This window comes from Charadrius vociferus, unplaced genomic scaffold, assembly GCF_000708025.1.
Source record: "Charadrius vociferus isolate BGI_N301 unplaced genomic scaffold, ASM70802v2 scaffold359, whole genome shotgun sequence".
NCBI lineage: Eukaryota > Metazoa > Chordata > Aves > Charadriiformes > Charadriidae > Charadrius > Charadrius vociferus.
This window is the reverse complement of record NW_009661369.1, coordinates 2,389,895-2,410,788: the sequence shown is the minus strand read 5'-3', so window position 1 is coordinate 2,410,788 and position 20,894 is coordinate 2,389,895. Positions and strand designations below refer to the sequence as shown.

Sequence of the window (20,894 nt, the reverse complement as noted above, 5' to 3'; positions counted from 1 at the left end):
TCATATCTGATACAAAGGACAAGCGAACACTTAGAAATTCAGTACCGACACATAGGAGAAACTTCAAATGCTGCTGGAAATAACGGTCAAATGGCGAAATACAGTAAGCAAAAATTTTTTGCTATAAACATCTCAACTTGAACTGAAGAGACTGCATAATAAAGTGAGGAGCCTGTGCTGGTATTGCACATGAAACTAGAAATCAATATAGCTGTTGATACAGCTATACACAGAAACCAAATGTTTGGAATAGAGACTATACTTTTGTTAAGGAAAGACAGAAATAAAGGAAGAAGGGCAGCTTCACGGATATCAATGCTGTAGACCGCAAGAATAAAAACAGTATGGAAAAAAATCTGAGTCACAATCATTTTAGGAAACAGTTATAAGCATTTCCTTGGATAGATATCTGATATACTATCTGGGTCAGATTTACCCTCAGCAAGGTTGATCATGACAATTATGAGTCCATTAAACCAACCTAGATATAAATTTTCAGAATTTTAAAAGAAATAAAGTAGGAAGGTGATCTGAAAGTGGGACAAATTGCAGTATGGGTTTGATTACAAGAACACTGGTTTAAGTTGATGCCTCCCATAAATAATCCTGGAGAAATTATAACAGTCTAATAATTTTGTTTAGATACAGAACAGAGTAAAATCAGGAATGGAAAAGAGTTTAGGTTTGTTAATTTGCAGTGGCATGTACATCCTACAGGATGTGGAAGACAGCCATGATAGAACACCTTTAATAAAATAATTCATTTTCTAGACAAAGAAATGTTTGACACAGTATCAAATGGGAAACAATTTCAGTTGGAGGAGATGTAAATTATTTCCTAAATTATTAAAGCATTTTAAGAGCTGGCGAAAGGTGAAATTCCTATTGGTTATATAAAAAAGACTGAGGGCTGATTCGTAGGACTGAATATAGACTAGTTTCTGGGATCAAGTTTACTTCGCATCACATTAATATTGTTGGCAGGAAATGCAGCAGTGTACTAATGAAATAAGCTGATAAGGCAAGCTGGTAGCCACACTGGATACATAACCAGATCACAGTACCATAAAATGAAAGCAAGATAACATAGAAGTAAAATAATAGAAACAGGATGAAATTTAAAAATGGGATACAAAACACTATATGAATTTATAGGGGATTCCAAATGGAAGATTATCACTTGGAAAAAAAGGAAAAGGAGAAACATCTTGTACTAATAAATCCTAAAATCTTTATAAGCCAAAGTGACATGGTAAACGAGACTGTAAAGCATATCAGGGAGAGAACTACCAGTATCATTACGTATGGCACTAGAGAGAATTTGTTTGGTATACTATGTAGTATTCAGGCTTTACAGTCAAGAAAGAGACTCCTACTGGCAAAAGTACAGAGAGTGAATGCTAGGGAAATGGACAGGCTTGGTATTTGCCCCATTATTGCTAACATCCCACTGCTGGAATGTGTCTGAGAAGGACTGGCACAAATGAGGTACTGCACCCCTGGCTGTATACACAAAAGTGTGGAAGGAGGAGGAAAGAAGCTTGTGGATACAGCCATGAGGATGAGTGCCTGCAGGGAAGACACCCTTGGCTCCTGCTATGCTGGGCTCAACCCTCTCTGGATTTGACAGCCAGGAAGTGTTATTTTGCTTTCTTTTTATCTGCCTTCCCCAGATCTGTGTAAAGTGACATCAGATAATCCTGGTCCAACTTTTGATCCAAACTCCCAAAAGGTTAAGTAACTTGGCTTACATAACTGAGCTAAATAAAGATTGAAATGGACTAGGAACAAAGTATGCAGCCAAAAAGGAGAAGAAATAGCCCAAGAACAACTGGATATGAATTGACCACAAGTAAAATCACAATACAACCATTAGATTAGTGTTGTTTCAAAACCCTCCTTAAAGTAGGAGTAGCAGAATCAGAAAAGCAGATACTACCTTGTACAAGCTCAGGTTTTTGCACACTAGGAAGGTCTGCAGTACGGTTTAAGGCAGAATGCTCCTGTACATAACTCTAGCAAGCAGCATGGTGTATTAAACCTGATAAGCTATTCAGAGAAAAATGACAGGAACTACTCCCTCAATGACTGAGAAAACTAGTAGATGACAGAGTATTTACATGACCTGTCAAACATTAGAAAGTAGCTTAAAGAATGAACTTGCTACGGGTAAACTATACAAATCAAGGTAGCACCAGATACTGTCTGTTTCTCTCCCCTCCACGGCCCCATAAGCCCCAATGCCCCAGATATATTCCTTTTCTTACAGAAGTAAAGCTATTACAAATTACAAGCTGTAGGCTAGAAAATGTCTAGAAAAACGGAAGAGCATGGCAGAAGGACAAGCAAATGCTAAGCTGAGATTCTCACATAGCTACTATTTGAAATGGACAAATTGGAATACTCTGACAGCACACTGTTCATGTTAGTTAAGGGTGATTACAAAAACAGAATCTGTGAGCTGATGTGTAAGTATTCTCTATAACTATTAAGCTCACTTAGCTTTTCATCAGTAGTCATTACCTAGAAATGTATCTTCTGAAGACCAGGAAGTTGAATTTGCCACATATATTCCTATTGTTATCCCCCAGTTAGATTTTTACAACCACATACCAGAAAGTGTCAGATGACCAAAACCATAAAAAGAAACTAAATAATGATAGTCTGTGTCACATTAGCACTTTTATTTTTTTAAACATATCAAACACATAAGGGTCCCTTAAATGAGAGACTAGAACCCTGCAGCATATACAAGTTGATGCATAAAAGAAAATACAGCATACATAAAAAATTTTGGCATACTGACCTTGGTATTTCATCTTCTTCCCATTCAGTGAAAGATGCACTGTTTGAATTTTCTGGCAAATGAATTCTATGATGTTTACTTACACCTGACATATCACCTAGAAAGAAAAAAAAGAGAGAAATTAATTCTTTTACGCAGCAATATTTTTTTTTCCCCCACACACATTTCATTATATAATTGCATTTATTATTTAATACTACCAATCCAAATGCTCCTCAAGAATAAACAGCACTGGATGCCATCTTCAAAAAGTAACTATGCTATCACTTAAACGACTGAACTTACTTTCTAACATGTAGGTACACACAAAAAGAAAAATACATTCTCAACACATTGATATTCTTAGAATTACATTTGCTGTGTTCTAGTCATATTTTAACCTAAATTCAATCTTTGTCTATTTGTGTGAGTTTCAAAGTAAATCATGCAGAGACTGATGTAAATTTCAGAATTCCCAGGGGTCTGGGTCCCCAGGTCAGATCCCAGTGGAACGTAGAAGCGCTAAGTTCTGCTTCACGCTTTTCCTCTTTCTTATCTGTGAGCTGAAAGAGAATACACAACACGTTCCAGATGCAGTGGCAGTACCAGTAAGTAGAAACCTGCAATGAAGGCAAATGTTGTCTGACCTAGAAATAAAGAAAACACTGTGTAGGTTTGCTTGGAGGTCTCAGCATAAGGAAGTGTGCTCCAAAGTCATGCTGGAGAAATCCTCGAAGATTTACTACCTCCCTTGTGGTCTCCTCCTGAACCTTCACTCTTCAGAGGAAGGAAAGACAACATACAAAGGAGGCGGCACAAGAAAGAAAAAAGCCCAGGAATGGAGTTGGGGGAAAGCAGAATGGGAGAAGACCTTGAAAATTACTCAGTCTCCCACTTCCATGTGACAGACCAGCTTGAACCTTGAATTTTCTCAGCTATGTTGCTGTCACACACTAGGAGGTTTTTTTTGTATTAAATTTACCTTTCAGCAATATCAAACACTTTTGCATTTGTTAGATACACTAACTGAACAATTCAATTGTCAGAGGCCTTCAATAAATAAATGTTTATTATAACAGGTATTTTTAATCTATAATTTTAATGTAAATTTCATAACAGAGTCTTGCCAGTGTGAATTCCACTACTTGGAATAGCAGGGATAGGGATATCTCATGTAGGAAAAAGCCCTGAATAATATAGTTACTACAGAAGCAACTGGGAAATACCGTGCAAAAAGTGCCTTAGAAGCTACAAATAGAAGTAACTGAAATCCAACAGGCTTAATTACGTGTTCCAGACCAACCCTACTGCACCCAGACTAGCTCCTGCAAACCCCGCCCTTACATCAGACTCCTAAGTGCACTGACATGGCAGACAGATGCTGAACTGCCATGGGAAATGTGGCACTCAAGCACAGTGAAAAGACATGTTTGCGTTTATGCAGGAGCTAGCTCACATTCAGCCACACCTGCACTAAGATGGTCTATGCACTGTGATGCCCAAGGAGGTGATTCCAGAAAGACAACAAAAAATACATGATCCTGTTTGCACAGACCTGGATCAAACCTAGCATAGGTTTGTGTACGTGCTGTTCAAAAGTGATGACTTGCCCCTGGGCAGAGCTGGTCCAGGAAGAAACACAGCCATGTTTCTACTGTGTGACTTATCAGCTAATTCTCTATAGTAAATTGCAAGCTGCCTATGCACGGAAACATCTTGTTATTTTTCATTTGCAACTTGATTATTCTGAGTTGATGAAATGGGACTGAATAGTTGTATATTGTAAAGGAAAATACATCACAGCAGCTATGCAAGATTATAGGCCAACTGGTAAAATATATACTATTATTTTAAAAAAATCGTATGTGTTTCAAATACCACACCAGAGTAGTTTCAGTGCAGCTTTTTATTCCCTAAGAACCCTACTTTTAAATACTTCTAAAAATTGAGGCTCAAATTCCTGTATCAGTTTGTTTCTTCAGTAAAGTTACTCATAGGGATAGAGACTTAAGGACACTCAATATTCCACTTTTCTTGACATGAAGATCTTTAAAGACAGTAGCAGTGACACATCAAGGTCTTTCAGAATCATACTACAGAAGACAATTCAACTACTGAAAATAAAAGTTTTGCAATACTTTTAGTGGCATGTGGTACATGAATGAACTTGCAGCCTTCTTCCTCACTATCCATAAAGAGAAGAACTTGAAAAAAGAACTCCTGCATCTTCTGGATACAGGCTGATGAAAGCACAGTATTGCTGCTACTACAAATTTCCCTGCTGACCTCTCTCAGCCTTCAGTCTACTGTTTTGAGAGTAGAGAAAAATACCACTGGAAACAGGCTCCTGAGGCTGCTTACTTAAATTTAGGAACAGATCTATTATTGAATTTTCTATTCCTTGCCAGACCAATTTTTATATTATCATCTGCAAGGGAAGAAAAATAAATGTTTGCTGTGCATCTTTAGGCAAAGGTTTTTACTGCCATCTAAGAAACAATGTTCAGCATGGCCTGCATGGCACAAACTACACTCAACTGAAAAGAACACACACCCCCAAGACACAGCAGCTGTGGAACAAGCAGGTAAGCGTGTCAGTCGTGAGCAGAGGCTGTGTTTTCTAGAAAACACAGTAGCGTGTCAGTCGTGAGCAGAGGCTGTTTTTTCTACAACACTCCAACAGGTCTGAGCTTAGAAAGGACTGCGCTTCTCAGGGCTGCTGTGCAACGACCAGCTTCTTGACAGCATTGCCTCTATATGGTTATAGCAGGGACAAACCATTTGTTGCTCAGCTGCTGTGCTAGGAGTAGTAGATAGTGATCCTTCGCCTGGGGACTGCAACAGACTGAGGCAGGCTACTTGTACAATACACGTGTGATGTGGAGCCACACAAAGCAGTATGAATCTTGCTAGGAGCACTGCTGCCGTTATCTGATTAAGCCAGGACAAGGTAGTCTGTCACTTTCTTGCTTTTATCCTATTGGAATCTCCTCTACCAGAATAAAGTCCACTGGTCTCAGCCCATCCTCCTTTTTCATCCTCTTTTTCCCATTCAAGACCTAAGTCCCTCATCCTTAAATAAATGATGAAGGAGAATATAAATAGCTTATGTCTTTCATCTATCATCTGAAAGAGAAAGGGAAAAGAGCTCTGGAAAAGAATGGGAGCAAGTATCCGATACAATCACATTGCGTGCCTCCAGAAGGGTGCTGTGAACATTTGGAAGACTAAAGGTACCTGACTATACTTCCTCAGGACCGAAGAACCTGAAGATGCTCTGTCTGTGGCTGAGCTTTTGTCTTCCTACAGCTTTGACACCAGCAAAAGGCATGGCCTATTGTTGAGTATGAGAAGAGTATTTTTCTTTGATGAGAATCAGTTATGAAAGCCCATGCACTAATCTATTGCTGTCTGAAAATACATGCATAAAAATAATGGGACAAATTATAGTCAGCATGATTCTTACTTGCTCTTTTTACCAGAAAGATACTTTACTATTCTTTCCAGCAATTGCTTTAGCTGTAGGAACAATTATGAAGTAAGTAAATAATACTTATTTTTCTAAATGTTAAGTGCCAAAGACAACATGGTTTTCCTACTGTTATCTCCCCTTTATACTGAAGTATTTAGGTAACATTATGGATGTTCTTGTCAAACTTAAGTTTTATTTAAGTGTGTATATTCAAAATGCAAAACTATTTTTTTTAAATGAAAATTTAAAATACCTGCTTTGCTCAGATATTTATATTTCAAATTTCACCTTAGAGCAAATGACCTTAGTACAAAGACAAGCATTTTAATTTAAAACATTATTTGTCAGGAGAGCATAATGGTTAGCCATAATTTTGTAAAGACACTACTGCACCAAAAAAGTGATTTATAATTGATACAGGGATCAAAAACAAACATAAAAAATTTAAAACAACAGTATTAGCATGCTATCTTTCACATAAATTCTTCAACTAAAACCCAACTATTTTTCATCTTCTAACTTGTAAAGAGGTGTGGTTATCTTGTGAAAATGGTCACAGCTACACTGCTGACAGAACACGTTTCTTGATACATAGTATCTCATTTCAGGAAGCAGACTCTTCCTCAATCCCAATACACAGGCACAAAAAGGAAAATGATAGAAAGCTACACACAGACTTTACGCAGAAAGCAAACTACGGGGAAACAACCCATGATACCTATTCAGCCACAACTACGGCAAAAGTCTGACAGCTAGTGACATTTTGTTCAAAATGGTGGTTTTTAGCTTTCAAGACAATTATTTGGTCTTAAGAAATAAACACCTTACTTTTTCTCCTTGCCTTTCTGAATTTGACAGCAGCCAGGTTTATTAAATTCATTCCATATAAGTTGTAGTCTATAAAGAGTTGAAGGAGGTAGGGAATATGGGCTTCATGAGGCTGGTAAGATTTGTTCATTATGGCTCCACCTTGCAGAAGCTCACATACTCTAAAATTAAAGACAAATTAGGACATAAACCAAAAATTATTCCAGTACAACAAGATTGAGATTTGATTTTATCAAAATATAAAATACTTAGACTTCTTAAATTTTGCCTCAGTTGTATTTTTAACTTAAGAATTTTATTTTTGCAGTATCAGACACACAAAATTGATCTCTGCTAATAATGATTCAATATTTGAGTGTTAGTAAAAGGAGCTGTGAATCCTCCATCTTAAAAAAAAATCTCTGAAAAAACATCATATCATGTACTATTCATGCAACTAGTTCAAAGCCACTATAGTCCATGGAAATCTTTCTACAGAATAACTGAAGCAGCTGTATGCCTACACACCAGTAATAAATTTGAAAATCTCTCTAGTTCTCCTTGACATATATATGAAGGTGTCCTGCATGGTTTTAAAGTTACATACTGTATACATAGAAGCAGTATTTTAACAACTTCCTAGAAGCATGACAAATCTGCTCTTTTAAACATCTACGCATTAAAAAATAACTGTAGCTATTTGGATAATTATAAATTGGTGCGATAAATTTATCTCAAAGTAACAGGATATATCTATAAATCAAAGAAAAGCACTAGGCATTTCTCAATGCAACAAATTGTGTTCAAAAATAGTTTTATACAGAAAAATTAAAGGAATAATTTAAGCGAAGTGTCAGTCCTTATTTGGACAGGAGCAACTCAAACATGAGAATCTCCAGAGTACAAAAAACCCCAATACATTATACATCCATATAGACTCAGCTAAGACAGAAAGTTAAAATCATGCAAAATTTTACTAGCCTAGAACAAAAACCAGACAATACTATCTCATGATCATGTATTAGATCTTTAAAAAAACCCAGTTATGATAGGCAATACCACACACCCAAGGGATTTCCAGTTTATGCTTGAGAAATAATTCCTCCTTATTTATTCCTGAATTTACTGCAACCACTGTGACACTAAGATTGAGATCAACTGTGCTTTCACTTAACAGAACATTACTCTACTGAGAAATAGAGAAACTGTCTAATAACAAAAACTACCCAGCTTTCCAAGTATATTTAAAATTTAATTATGGGTGCTCGAATTTAAAAACTTTAAAACTACCAAAATCTACTTCATAATATATGAAAAGAGTACTATATTGTTTTTCTTAAGAGTTACAGGAAAAGTAACCTGATGCAAATTTGTTCAAATGTTCAAGAATTACAGTTAATACAAGACAAATAAAGACAAGTATATTTTGGTCTTGCTTTCTTAACATGCTACTGCTTTAAAAGGATTATTGGTGTGCTTAGAATTAGCAATTTTCTTATGTGTTTTGAAAATTTTGGACAATAATTTTGTTGCTTTTATTTTGTTAAGATGTAAGTGAATCTTGCTTCAAAACTGACTTTTAAATTCAAGATATAAGGAAATCAGCCAGAACTTCGTATCACCACATCCTTACCTTTTTACCATTGCAGGATTGTAAAGATAAATCTTCATAAACTGTCTCTCCTTTTCATGGTAACCATAAAAAGGCCTGGAGAGGAAGAAGTAAAAGCAAGAAGCTAGCTGTGGCATTTACTCAACCGCATTTTACTATAATGAGTATTAAAATCCAGGGGAAAAAATTAGAAGATAAACTGCATATCCAGAACAATGAAAGGCTAAAGGGGAGCATTATGTTACTATATAAAGATAAAGAGGATAGGCCCTTTGCATGTCAAAGTATCTAAAAAAAAAAAAAAATCCAACAAAAAAACCACTAGAAGGCACTTCTGGCTTAACACTGTTTCTCACTTTCCTCACATGTAAACACGCTAATGGCACATCATCATAATAATACTTTTAATAAATTTATTAGTGCTGGACTGCTTCAAAACCAGCATTCAGCCGTTCTGACAAATGCTGTAACAAAGTCCTTAAAGACATTAATTCTGCAGATTGGGTGTAAATGAGTAAATACCTGCTGTGTAATATAAATAACTGAACAATGAGAACAGCTTAGAAGACTGAATAGCTGCCCCTTTTCAGTGATTACTAATCATCTTGTGCACTAAATGAGGCATGAATCCTGAAGAAAATAGGATTTGAGAATGCAATTAAAGAATACATAGCATAATGAATATGTCAAGACTAAACTGAGGTTGAACAGGCAACATTAATTCTGGTATTACTTGACTGAATTACTGACTTTTCAGCATCTAGAATTCTAATCTAATCTAACATGCTTGTAAAACAGCATGTTAAGGAAACTAGCCATAATTCAACACACTGGGTGAATGCAAGTATCTACAGTTTGCAGTAATCACAACCAAAGTCAACAGAAATTCAGGGAAGCATACATTTAAATGTTATGTCTACAAAATAAAATAAAATCTCTTTATCAAAAATACTATAAAAAATGCAGCTGGGATGCTTACCTGCAAAGTCAAAAAAATAAAGTTCAGTACTAAGAGAGGTTTCAGTCCTAAATTAAATGCAAACTCAGCAGAACTGCACAACTATAGCATTAATACTGCTATCCTTAATATGGTTAAATATGCACACATTTAATATCTCCAAAAGCTAGACTGAACTGCTTTAAAAAATGCTCATGACATTAAAACTGAGCTAAGTTGAAACAACAAACTTAGAGCTGTTAAGCTGAAAAGGAGGAGATCAGATCTTGTATAATGAATCAATCACTTTCTTATGATAGTATAAACCTAATGACAGCTTATATACATTGAGTTGTAATGACTCAATGTGCTGTAGGCACACAAATGAAAAGCTCCTTAAAAAAAAAAAGTCAGCACTTGCATGGCAAGTGATCCATCCTCAGACTGACATGGCAGCAGGGAAAGCAAGATTTACAACAGTTCCAAGGTTAGCTATGAACACCTACTTTAATTTCGCAATGCATAAGGACAGCATACTTTGCCTCTTTTTATTCCTGGACCTCTGTTATGTTTGGAAGTTAATGCAACAAAAATTTTACATTAAACCTGTAAAGGTTTAGCAAACACCTTTATTACATTATTTTCCTGCTAACGCAAAAGACAAGGGATAAGATCATCTCCAAGATTTAAAGAAATTCTTTGAGGCAATGAGCATCTGACTTTCAGTAATGACTGTTTTGAAGCTCTAAAGCAAGAGAGGTGAAAAAGACACAGGTTGTCCTAATCTCTGTCTGCTGTTTTCTCATTGATTCGAAGATTGTCTTCAGCAGTTTACTCTGCCCAGCTTTCACTTTGAGATGAAGAGCAATACTACAATTCACATAGCTCTCACAAAACAAACAAAAAGAAGAAATTTGGTGGGTTAGCTTCCTTGTTACTGCAAAAACACATCAGAAAGTTCTGAGTAGAAATGAAAAGAAGTTATTACAGGTACTTACTAGCAATATCTAGAAGATACCACTAAAGCTGGCTGGGAACAGAAAGATTATCTTCCTAAACTTAACAGTTAGAAAGAATGTATTTCAAAAGTCCATTAAAAAAGTAAGTAAAAGACAGTGCTCCACAGTACTGAAAATTAGCATTTACATTGTTTTGAAGATGAAAAAGTGAACGCACATACAGACTAACAGTGTTCCTTCAGGACAGCCTCCTATTAATCACTACAATTTGACATATTTTTCAGTCCTTGGTTATGTTATGCAAGTTAAATAAAAATTGATTAAGAGAGTCCTTAAAATGTTAACATTCAATAATAGCATATAGTTCCAGCAGTAGCAGAAAGCTGCACCAAATAAAACACGACAGTCAGCTTGACAGAGAAGTAAATTAATTTTTAAGAGCCTCCACTTCATGACCTGTGCTGCTGGGAGAATCAGATGGATAAACGTGACCTCTGTGATGTGCTTCCTGAAGGGGCCATCTTAGATGAACAAAGAAAAGGAGACCTAAAGTCAGGCTGCTGCAAGACACGCCTGGTCACAGGGAACCTAGAATAACCCAGACAGGTCGAAAATGCTGGCTGGAAAGCACTGCTGTAATAGCAGAGACAGAAAAAGCTAAAAGAAACAGATTTGGAAGAGTGATAGACACTAGAATCCAAGTTTAGGAAAAAATGGTTGTCAAGTGTTTGGGGGAAAACCTGTTATTATGTTAAAGTCAAAGCAAGCGAGAAGTGTTATTTAGTAGTTGTACAGGCCTGTACGAAGACACACACAGGGGAAAAGAAAAAGGAAAAGCAGTGCAGTCAACCAAGTCCACAGTAAGTGCTTCTATGTAGTACAACTGCAAAAACATTTCAAAACAAATAACCAAAAATCCTAACAGATCATACTTACATTCCAGATACTAATGACACTTTAAAAACATGTTGAATAGTAGAAGATGGATTGCCTAAAGCCACATTAAGTGCTCTGTCAATGCTGAATGCCACTTGACGAAGATAATATTCTGGATGCTGTCCAAAACCATCATACGGTACATATAGGTAAGGAAAGACACCATGTAAGTGGAGACAAGTCTTCTGACCTAAAAAGAAAACGTAAACATTTATTTTCTAATGAGTACATATTTTTCTTCTTTTAAGTAGTCCCTAACTTATTTTTTTCAGGTTATTTTTCGGTTCTGCAGACAGAATAATTTTATGAAACAAGTTCAAGTGTATTTCAAACAAAAGGTACCAATTTAGAGCAGTTCTCACATTTGATTCATTGACAAAAGCAATACAGAACAGACAGCATTAAATGACATACACAGTGGCAAATCCTGCTGTTATACAAGCATAATCCTAATAATTTTCTTTGTAGCAACAACACAACACCTCTCTGAGAATAATTTTGCATATTGAGTCAGTGTTGGTTGGTGAATGGTTTCTCAGCCTCTGTGAAAATTTTGCAGTATCAAAATTCTTCCCATTCCTCACTGGGATAAGCACAGAACCTCTCAGAAATTAAAAAGAATGTCCAGAGCATCTACAAGGACATTAAATATTCTAGTTTTTAAGGCATAAATTGGCATATGGAAAAAAAAAAAGTCAACTTCTTAAATCTGTGGATCCTGGAGAGGTCTCTGCTACATATGCAGATCTCTAGCATTAGCTGTCATGAGTCTGCAATAACAGCAGAATGAAAGAATACACCATGAAAACCATTGTGTTAGACCACAGCTTGAGCTTCGGCTTCAGACAAGGCAGTACAGTAATGTGGACTGGGATCTCCAAAATCTACCATGTTTTTTGGGGGGCTAGCCTCAACTGTAGTGCATGTTCTCTGTTCGTTCCTCATGACAATACAACAGAACATGTATTCACTGCTGAAACTAACATCAGAACCTGCTTGCCACCCTTCTGGCCCCCAAAATTGGTCATGACTTCTCACTGGTTAATTAAGAAATTTTCACAGAAAAATACTATGAACACATGTCACCGATTAACCCCCACAGCACCATAATGATAGGCAAAGTATATCATCTTGCATTTTCTTTGGATAAACTATCTGCATGAAGACAGCAAAACAGTATGTAAAGGCAGCGCTTTCATCAACAAAGAGACAAATATTACAGACAAAGAGGCAGCACAACTTCACTCATCCACAAGACCAATGAGAAGACTTCCGAAAGTCTATTCTTTCAAACTGAGATTATTTCTCAGTTGATGGACCTTGCCCGAACTATTTACACTCATTCATACCCAACATCAGTGCACCATTGGCCACTCAGTGAAGACAGCTGTAAGTCCACTAAAGCGCAGGAAGAACAGAGCTTCAAGATCATGACTGCTTGCAAATTTTTACACCTGTGAAACGCATGCCTCCAAATACCATAAATAGGATAGCTTTTTTTTTTTTTTTTACTAGGGGTCTTATGTACTGATCTTTCTTCAAATATTTATCAGACCTTCAAGTAATGTCTAGAAGTGAAGTAAATTACTCAAAGGAAGGTAGTACAAGTCCATTTTTGAAAGTGAGGTTTATTCTTCCTGTAATTCACCCCCATCAAGTCTCTTCAGTCGTATTTAAATACAACCTATAGACGCATTCATAATGTTGAGGTCATCATCTATGAATTCTGTCCATGCTTTTAAACTGTTTCAGGAGAAGAAATTTCTTATTTATGTATTAGGTACTTCAAGTAACAATAGACCAAGAGGGGAAACTAAAGAAAGAGAAACTATGAACTAGGGGTGGGGTTAATGGCAAAATAAAGGACAGTAACAGCTTTACATGGCAGGAAAACCCCTGCCCCCCCCTAATGTGGAAGAAGTCATTTATTAGTAGCGTGTGAACTGAGAGAATATCGATCTGCGCAGTGGTAGCAGACCATTTATTTTCTGTACCGAGTCATCTGTATGATGACTATCACCCAACTATTCTGACTTTGAAATAAAGGATTCCCACCCCTCCAGCCCCTTCAACATAACTAACAGAACTTCTACAGTTCCTCTATTCAATTTTTTTGTTTGGGTTTTATGGGGAAGGGTTTGGGTTGTTTTTTTCGGTTGAGTTGAAGTGGGGGTAGGGGTGGTGGGGGTTTTTTGTTGTTTGGTGGTGTTTTTTTTTTTTTTTTTTTTTTTAAAATGTATGCCACAATCAAGTTCAGGGAGAAATTCAAACTCATTCGTACATATTATTTGTCTGAATGCCCACCAGAGCTTTTAAAAAACAAGTGAAAAAAAAAACCAACCCATGCCAAACTAAATTTGATATTGGAGCTACAGAACTTCTGGCAAACATACAGGTCTACCCCCCATGAATTTTATAAATTCAGGTTTTTGCTACCTACAACTTGTCAGTCAAAACCAGTTCTGCACTTACATATATATATATTTTTTTTACACTAATATCTATGAACTCTTGTTCTTTTGGTAACACTTCATAAAACACCTTTGCTTTAATGGTTGCCCAACTATTCTGAGTTATAGTTATTTTATGTTCCCCCAGAAAAGAAAATTGCAAAGCACCAGAATAAATAGAAAAGGGAGATAGTCTAAACTCACTGTATTTAAATCCAGGTTCCTTTCAAGTTATTCAAGACAATTAATTAATAATGCTTTTACAGCTAGCACCTGATTACTCAAATTAAATTTAAAAACAATATATCCATTTCTACAGCACCTATTAATAGTTCTTGCTGAACTGAAATACAATTTTATTGTTGACTAAAAAACCCACACACCATGTACATAGAAAGCTTCCTTCTATTTCCTTCTGTCCTCTTCCCCTGCACTCCCCCCATCACGTGCAAAAACCCATGAAAAATGCTATAGCTTTCAGGTGACCAGAGTCAAATGAACACCAGGGAAACCTTGTAAAACATACACACCGAGTTGCTCTTCATTTTTGATTCTGCCAGGAAAACAAACAAGCCACTGCTGATCTAACACTCCTATTAGGCCAGCAGCTGTCAAGTTACATGGGTTTATACAGCTACTCTGTTCCTTGTTAGTATTGACTCATTTACCATGATACTTGGTTATACTACTATTTTTATTTACGATCCATGTTTCTATAAGTCTTACCCTGCTAGTGTAAGAACAGAGCCATTTGCTTCCATCATTTAACTAAAAGCATCAAATTGCACCGAATGTTCGAAACCCAGACCCCAGTAATAGCAACCGGTTTGCACTAAGCCATTACAAATTCTAGTGGATTCTTCCAATAGAGCCGCAAGGAGAAAACAGATCTACCCACTAAGGATCTCAGGCCACACAGACTCAGCAATTAACATAAATTAAAAACTAGGCTTGAGATAAGGTTAAAAAGTTTTATGCTTTAAATGTGTCAATCTTATATTTCTGTTTCTTTTCAGAGATACAGACAAAAGGAAATCTGTACCACTAGAATAGCAGTGACCACTACAGTGACCAGCAGATGTTATTTTTACATCTATTCATGAGTTTCTTTGTATCTGTAGAATCAATGGATCAATGGAAGTGGTGCTCAACAGCAGATTGTGCCAAGAAGCCATACAGTTTATATGATCGCTCTCCTCAGAATTTCCCAAGGCAAAACTGGATGCCTGGAAGTGATTCCCAGAGTTTTCAGGTGGGACAGGCCACTGAAATATTTCACACTGTGGCCTCATCATCGAGCTGCTGAGCACGTGCATCACAACCATTCTATACACAAGCAGTACATATGATGTCTCTATTAACAAATGAACGTAATGTATATGTAAAAGCTAGGACTGGTGGTGACCATGGGTTATCAACCAGCAGGAGGCTGCTGCCTGAACAATTTCTCTAGCCCACACACTCTTAAAGAATGGGGTCGGCACTGACGGAATTATCTGCTGGTCACAGAACAAGCATCCCAGTGCATGACTCAAGGGGGCTGCTGAGTAAACATACAGAAACATACAGAAATCTAAAAGTAAAGCTGAGACTTATTCATAAGCCTTTTTCAGGCACCAAATAAAGCAGTGAATGAAGGAACAGAAAAAATGTTGCTATAACACAAAAAGAAAAGAGGCAATACACAAACCCTTGAGACATTATGAGATACTCAACTAGCAAGCTGGGTATTTTCTCTGAAAAGAAGAAACTGCAAACTACATGTCAATATAGATGAAGAGCCAGAATAATAATGAATCAATACTTCAAAAATAATGTAAATGCAATATTTTCAGACAGTAAAGAAAGTGAGCCTACCCCCCAAACCCATACTTACAAAAGCAAGCAACATAAATGTTACTGAAGTATTAAACCCAAATATAGCATTTTGCATACTTGAAACCCACAAAAGAGAGATTCAGAAAGCCAGCCTGCAATTTTTTTTGGAGATGGTTGCCACACACGTTACTATTAGGAACACGTACCAAGCATAATCTTGAGCTACTGTATAATTTAAAATATCAGAAGAAAAAACTGTAGCAAACTTAAGACAGAAAAATTTAATATAATTAGTAAAGAACTGAAACCAGTATGATAAAGGAATGCAAAACTTGCTCAACAACTATTCAAGAAGGTACAAGAACTGATGTCTTCTGACCACCAGACCTGCTCAGCTGTACGGGATGATCTGGTACAGACAAAACTGAGATGCAATCTATACAGAATCACAGAATAGTTGAGGTTGGAAGAGACCTCTGGAGGGGACCTGGTCCACCCCGCCTGCCCCAGCATATGAACACCTGATTTCACAGTACAATAAGCCAGAGAACCTGAGGACTATTATTCAAGTGTCCTCAGAGAAGTGTTTTTTCACCCTTTGAAAAAATTGATTTTGCTTTAAGCTTTTTAAAATCTATTTCCACTGAGATAAAATTGGACAAATTTCTGTGCAAAAGAAAAACGTGTAAATTATTAATAAGGAATGTTACTGTATTGTCCAGTTCAGGAATAAAGTTTGCAAACAAGTTAGATAAAGAGCGCTTAAGGATTCACTATGGCTAGCACACGAAAATCTGTGTATATATTTGAGGAGGGAAAGACAGAAGTCCATCCGTTCTGGATGTAATTACACAAGTACAGGACTACCTGCTGGCTCATACTCCAGCAATAGGAAAGCTCATGAAGTTACCGCCTCCAGTTATCTCCTCCGGAGGACTTCTCCTCTCATGGGAGGATTGTCTGAACAGAGCATACAGATGATCCTAAACCAATGCAGTTTATAGCCTAGAATACTAGAGTACACTGGAATCTACCGAGCCTATAACATCACTGTTGAGGTCAAGGCACCCCATTGAAACCACACACTAGGTTCTAGATCTGTTCTACCTACAAATATCCAAACTCAACATTTTCACATTAGCCTGACCTAATCACAAGGCTACACGCAAAGCTCTGCAGACCTGAATTTGTACCACCAGACAGGAATGCAAGATTTCTACAGTAAGATTAAGAGCCTGACTCTGCAGCTCAGGGGCATTTCAGCTTCAGTATTGCTTATGCATTAGATAGGATGATTCTAAAATACCTTACAAAGGTAAGGTATTTTATCTATACCTTATATCTTATCTATATTATATATATCTAAAAAGCCTTACAAAAATCCTTACAAAATCCTGAGATTTCTAAAAATGAAAAAGAGCATGTCCTACAGTTGTGATACAGTTTTATTAACTTTTTATAGATGACACTCAAAGCCATTTAGCTCCTATTCTGTAATTCTTAATTTAGGAACTGACTATAGATCCCTCACAAACTGAAGTCAATACTGGAAACATTTTGAAAAGACTCATTTAGTATTTAGAAAACAAAAACTAAAGCTAGATAAATACGACTTCAGAAAACAGTTCAATGCTGGTCTACATGCAAACATATTTTGCTGTGATATTTCTGCAACAGAACAAGCTGATCCCATTACAAGAAGCTAAGCAGAACCCTGGGGAACACCTACACGGAATCCACTCCTATATGTAAATGCACAACCACTTTTATTGAAGTTCTCCCTAAAATTGTTATTTTAATTGCTCAACTATGATCCATTTCTCCCAGACCACCGTAACATACAATGGGGTGGGAGTAAAAAGGAGAATGCAGCAGCACTTAAATACATGGCAAAATCCCAAGACTTTAGGAAAATTCTGACTGGAGATTGGAAACAGGATGCAGAAGATGGAAGACAAAGGGCTTTTTATACACTTGCCATCTATTAAAAGTACTTTAAGTGCAGTTTTGTAAAGTGGCAGGACTAATTAAACATGGACAGTATTAGCAGAAGAATGCACGCAAACGCATCAAGCGTGTCACTGCAGGATGCAGAAAAGTCTAGACAGTCATAAGGTATTTCCTTCCTTTAACAGCAATATTAAAGCAAAGTCATTAGAAACCAAAAGACATGACACTACCATCTTTAAAAGATTAATAGGTATTTTCAAATAACTGTTGAACGATCTAGATTAAACAAAAAAGAAAAACAAACTATGAACAATGAAGACTACAGAGAGTGGAAAAAGTAACAATCCTGTTAGAAAAAAAATCTAAAAATGAAAATTTCTAAACGGAATAAATATCAGAACCCAATTTCAAAGTAATTTCTTTCCCACAATGAAAGTTAGCATACCACAGCAATCTCATTTACCCCTTCTCCAAGAATAGGCTTCAGAGAGCAACATCAAGTTGTAACAGGAGTACTTACTCTACCCTGACACGTCAGCACAACATGAGCATCTTCTGCACAGTTTAGATGGTGTTTTAAACTTAAGCTATGTCACTCACTGGAGTGGGCTTGTCAAGACATTGCTCATTGAATACCACTCAGAACTGAGCTACTGAAAATGCATAAGACTCAATTTTTTATAGTGCTAATACAGTCTATGAAATTAAAGTCACCATTCTTTACCTCTCACAGAAAGCAAATAAATCACATATGCAGATTGATACAAGTAAGGTAGTAGTCTGATGAAGACAAATCCCTTCCCTAGCAAAACCTGGGAAGGTCTTTCCATCTTAAAATGTTTGCTGTGTCATTCAAAAACAAGAGTTTAATCTTTTAATGTCAAAGAGCTCTTTAGTAGTATATTACATGAATGTAACTTCTTCAGTGATTAAGTGAAACTCTCAACCTTTTCCCAGAGTCTTATCAAGTCAGCTTTTTCCAAGGGGTGAGAAGGGAGGACTACACACATTGTAGTCTTAAATACTGGATACTAGAGAAACAAGAATAATAAAATAAGGTCTTGCAGCAGCAAGATATCCTCAAAGCAAAATCAAGAACTGAGCCCAAAGACCATATTTCATATATAACATTACAAATTTGTGTCAAGGCTTTCAGTGTTTCCCTGGCACGTGAGAAAACAGTTACCTCAGTAACATTTGTAAAAGGGGCAGAAAAAAATATTTTCAATTACATTTGTTTGAATCCAAATGAAGTGTTTGGTTATTTGTAATTCTTTAGTCAGTAACTGTTCCTTGTGACATGTAATACCTCTACTCTCATGAAAAGAAAAAAATAAAAAGAAAGCTTATCCACTAAGAAAATGAGGGCCTGCGACTCATTACAACTAGCTTATTGCTCACCCTTGATGTAGAGATCGTTAGAGAGGGAGTAGGTCTGGGTTTTCCATCTGTACTTTAAAATTAGAAATCTCTGTATAACTACATGCATATTGAAGTAATACCTAGCTTAGAATAAGAGAGACAAGAGTTCAGTCCCAATCTAGGGAGACTTCACGCGTGGCCTTGGGCCAGTTACTTACCATAGACTATGCACTTTCTCATTGTGAAATGGATGCAACAGTATTTTCACATCTGAAAAACCTGTTAAAGGGACAAACGTACAGAAGGAACACTCTGAGACAACAACAACAACAAAAGAGATGGGTTCTAGGAGTACACAATGGCTAGGAAGACATAGGACAAAGTGTTCAAACAGGCAGCAGTATCCTATTCAGGATATTGCCACGTCTGTCTCAGCAAGCCTTCAAGAACGCAAAGCAACTTTCACGAGCAATTTGAGCCTTAGAATCACACTACTGAACATATTCTTCTTCCAATAGCAGGCCCCCTGCACCCTTTGCTATCTCACACTACTAAACTCTGAAATTGTACCCAGCTTCCTTCAACACTTTTGCATCAGGAAAATGGAAACAACCTGACCATATGAGAAATACATGACCTCAATCTTCCATCTATGGGATGGCTCAGTGCAGCAAGAAAAATAAGTCAACAAATTTGTTCTTCCACTTGAATTATTGAGGGGAACAAAGATGAGAGAGAAATAGAACATTCAGATGTAAAGTTGAATGATGTTTAAAAAAAAATTAATCCAAACACATAAGATGCCTAAATATACCACTACAAGAGAAAAAAGGTAAAATAAATAGTATGTGGAAAGTTTCTCCCCATATTCAAAAACAAAGATCAAAATTTGGAATGAGCATCACACCACTTCAGTAGGCTCCTAAAAGCAGACAAGGAGATCTCACAAATTAGAAGAAAATGCAATGTATCATTGTTTTGGGGGACAGGGCACCCCCCTCCAAATGCAGAGGCGTAGTGGCATTCTTGTGCTTTTGAAAACAGCACAAGGATGCTGTCCCCAGAATCCCAGATCTCTGGGTAGTTTCTAGATTCAAGCAAGAAGTCCACAAGCTTCCTTGAATCTGTTACCTTCCAAATGACAAATTCCTCTCAAGTTCTCTAGCAAACATGTCAGGTCCCAAGGTCCAGAGGTCCGAGAACCCTGGAACAGATGTTTCTACTGCTCAGAGGTTCGAGCATAAAAGCATAGGTAACACCAAACAAAATTACGTTTGAAACACTGACTTTTACCAATTGCCTAAGTACACACTGCAGTTGTTACATCTCCAACTAACATCCATTCAATTAATTTCCTCACAGACAGCTTTTTATATCAAATATAAGTTGTCTTAATAATTTGAAACATTAAGCCTAAGAGACCACCTGGTTCATCAAGTTTTGTCTTTTCCAGTCTAGAAAGCCATGCAACAGTCACACAAAACTGAAGTCTATTAGATAGTTTGAACTGTGAGGTACCTACAAAAGAAAGAATATTTGAAGTCTCTCAGGCTAGTTTACATTGGCCATTACTGTTGACAGAAAATATCAACTGTAAGCCCCAAAAGCAAGGCTACTACCTTTATCTTACTAAGAATTTTTAACTTGTATTTTTTTTATTCCAACATGCAAGAGAGGCTCTGTTTTTCCTTTTCATATAAATAATGAGCAAACCCCAAGAAAAGCATAAAAATTGAGACAGGATATTTAATAAGTCAAGTCAGTAAAGATGTTCTGATAATCTCCATAAAACTACCTCCTCCTGGA

At 36.7% G+C, this 20,894-nt stretch overlaps 1 protein-coding gene across 1 annotated transcript in view; it reads right to left on the bottom strand.

Annotated features, from left to right (window-relative positions):
- The window catches only part of REV3L (REV3-like, polymerase (DNA directed), zeta, catalytic subunit), a 155,860-nt gene that overhangs the window by 66,905 nt on the left and 68,061 nt on the right, over window positions 1-20,894 (bottom strand). The window contains 4 exon segments of the mRNA XM_009893624.1: window positions 2,807-2,903; window positions 7,086-7,246; window positions 8,698-8,772; window positions 11,509-11,698. Of these exon segments, the coding sequence (XP_009891926.1) occupies window positions 2,807-2,903; window positions 7,086-7,246; window positions 8,698-8,772; window positions 11,509-11,698 (523 nt within the window).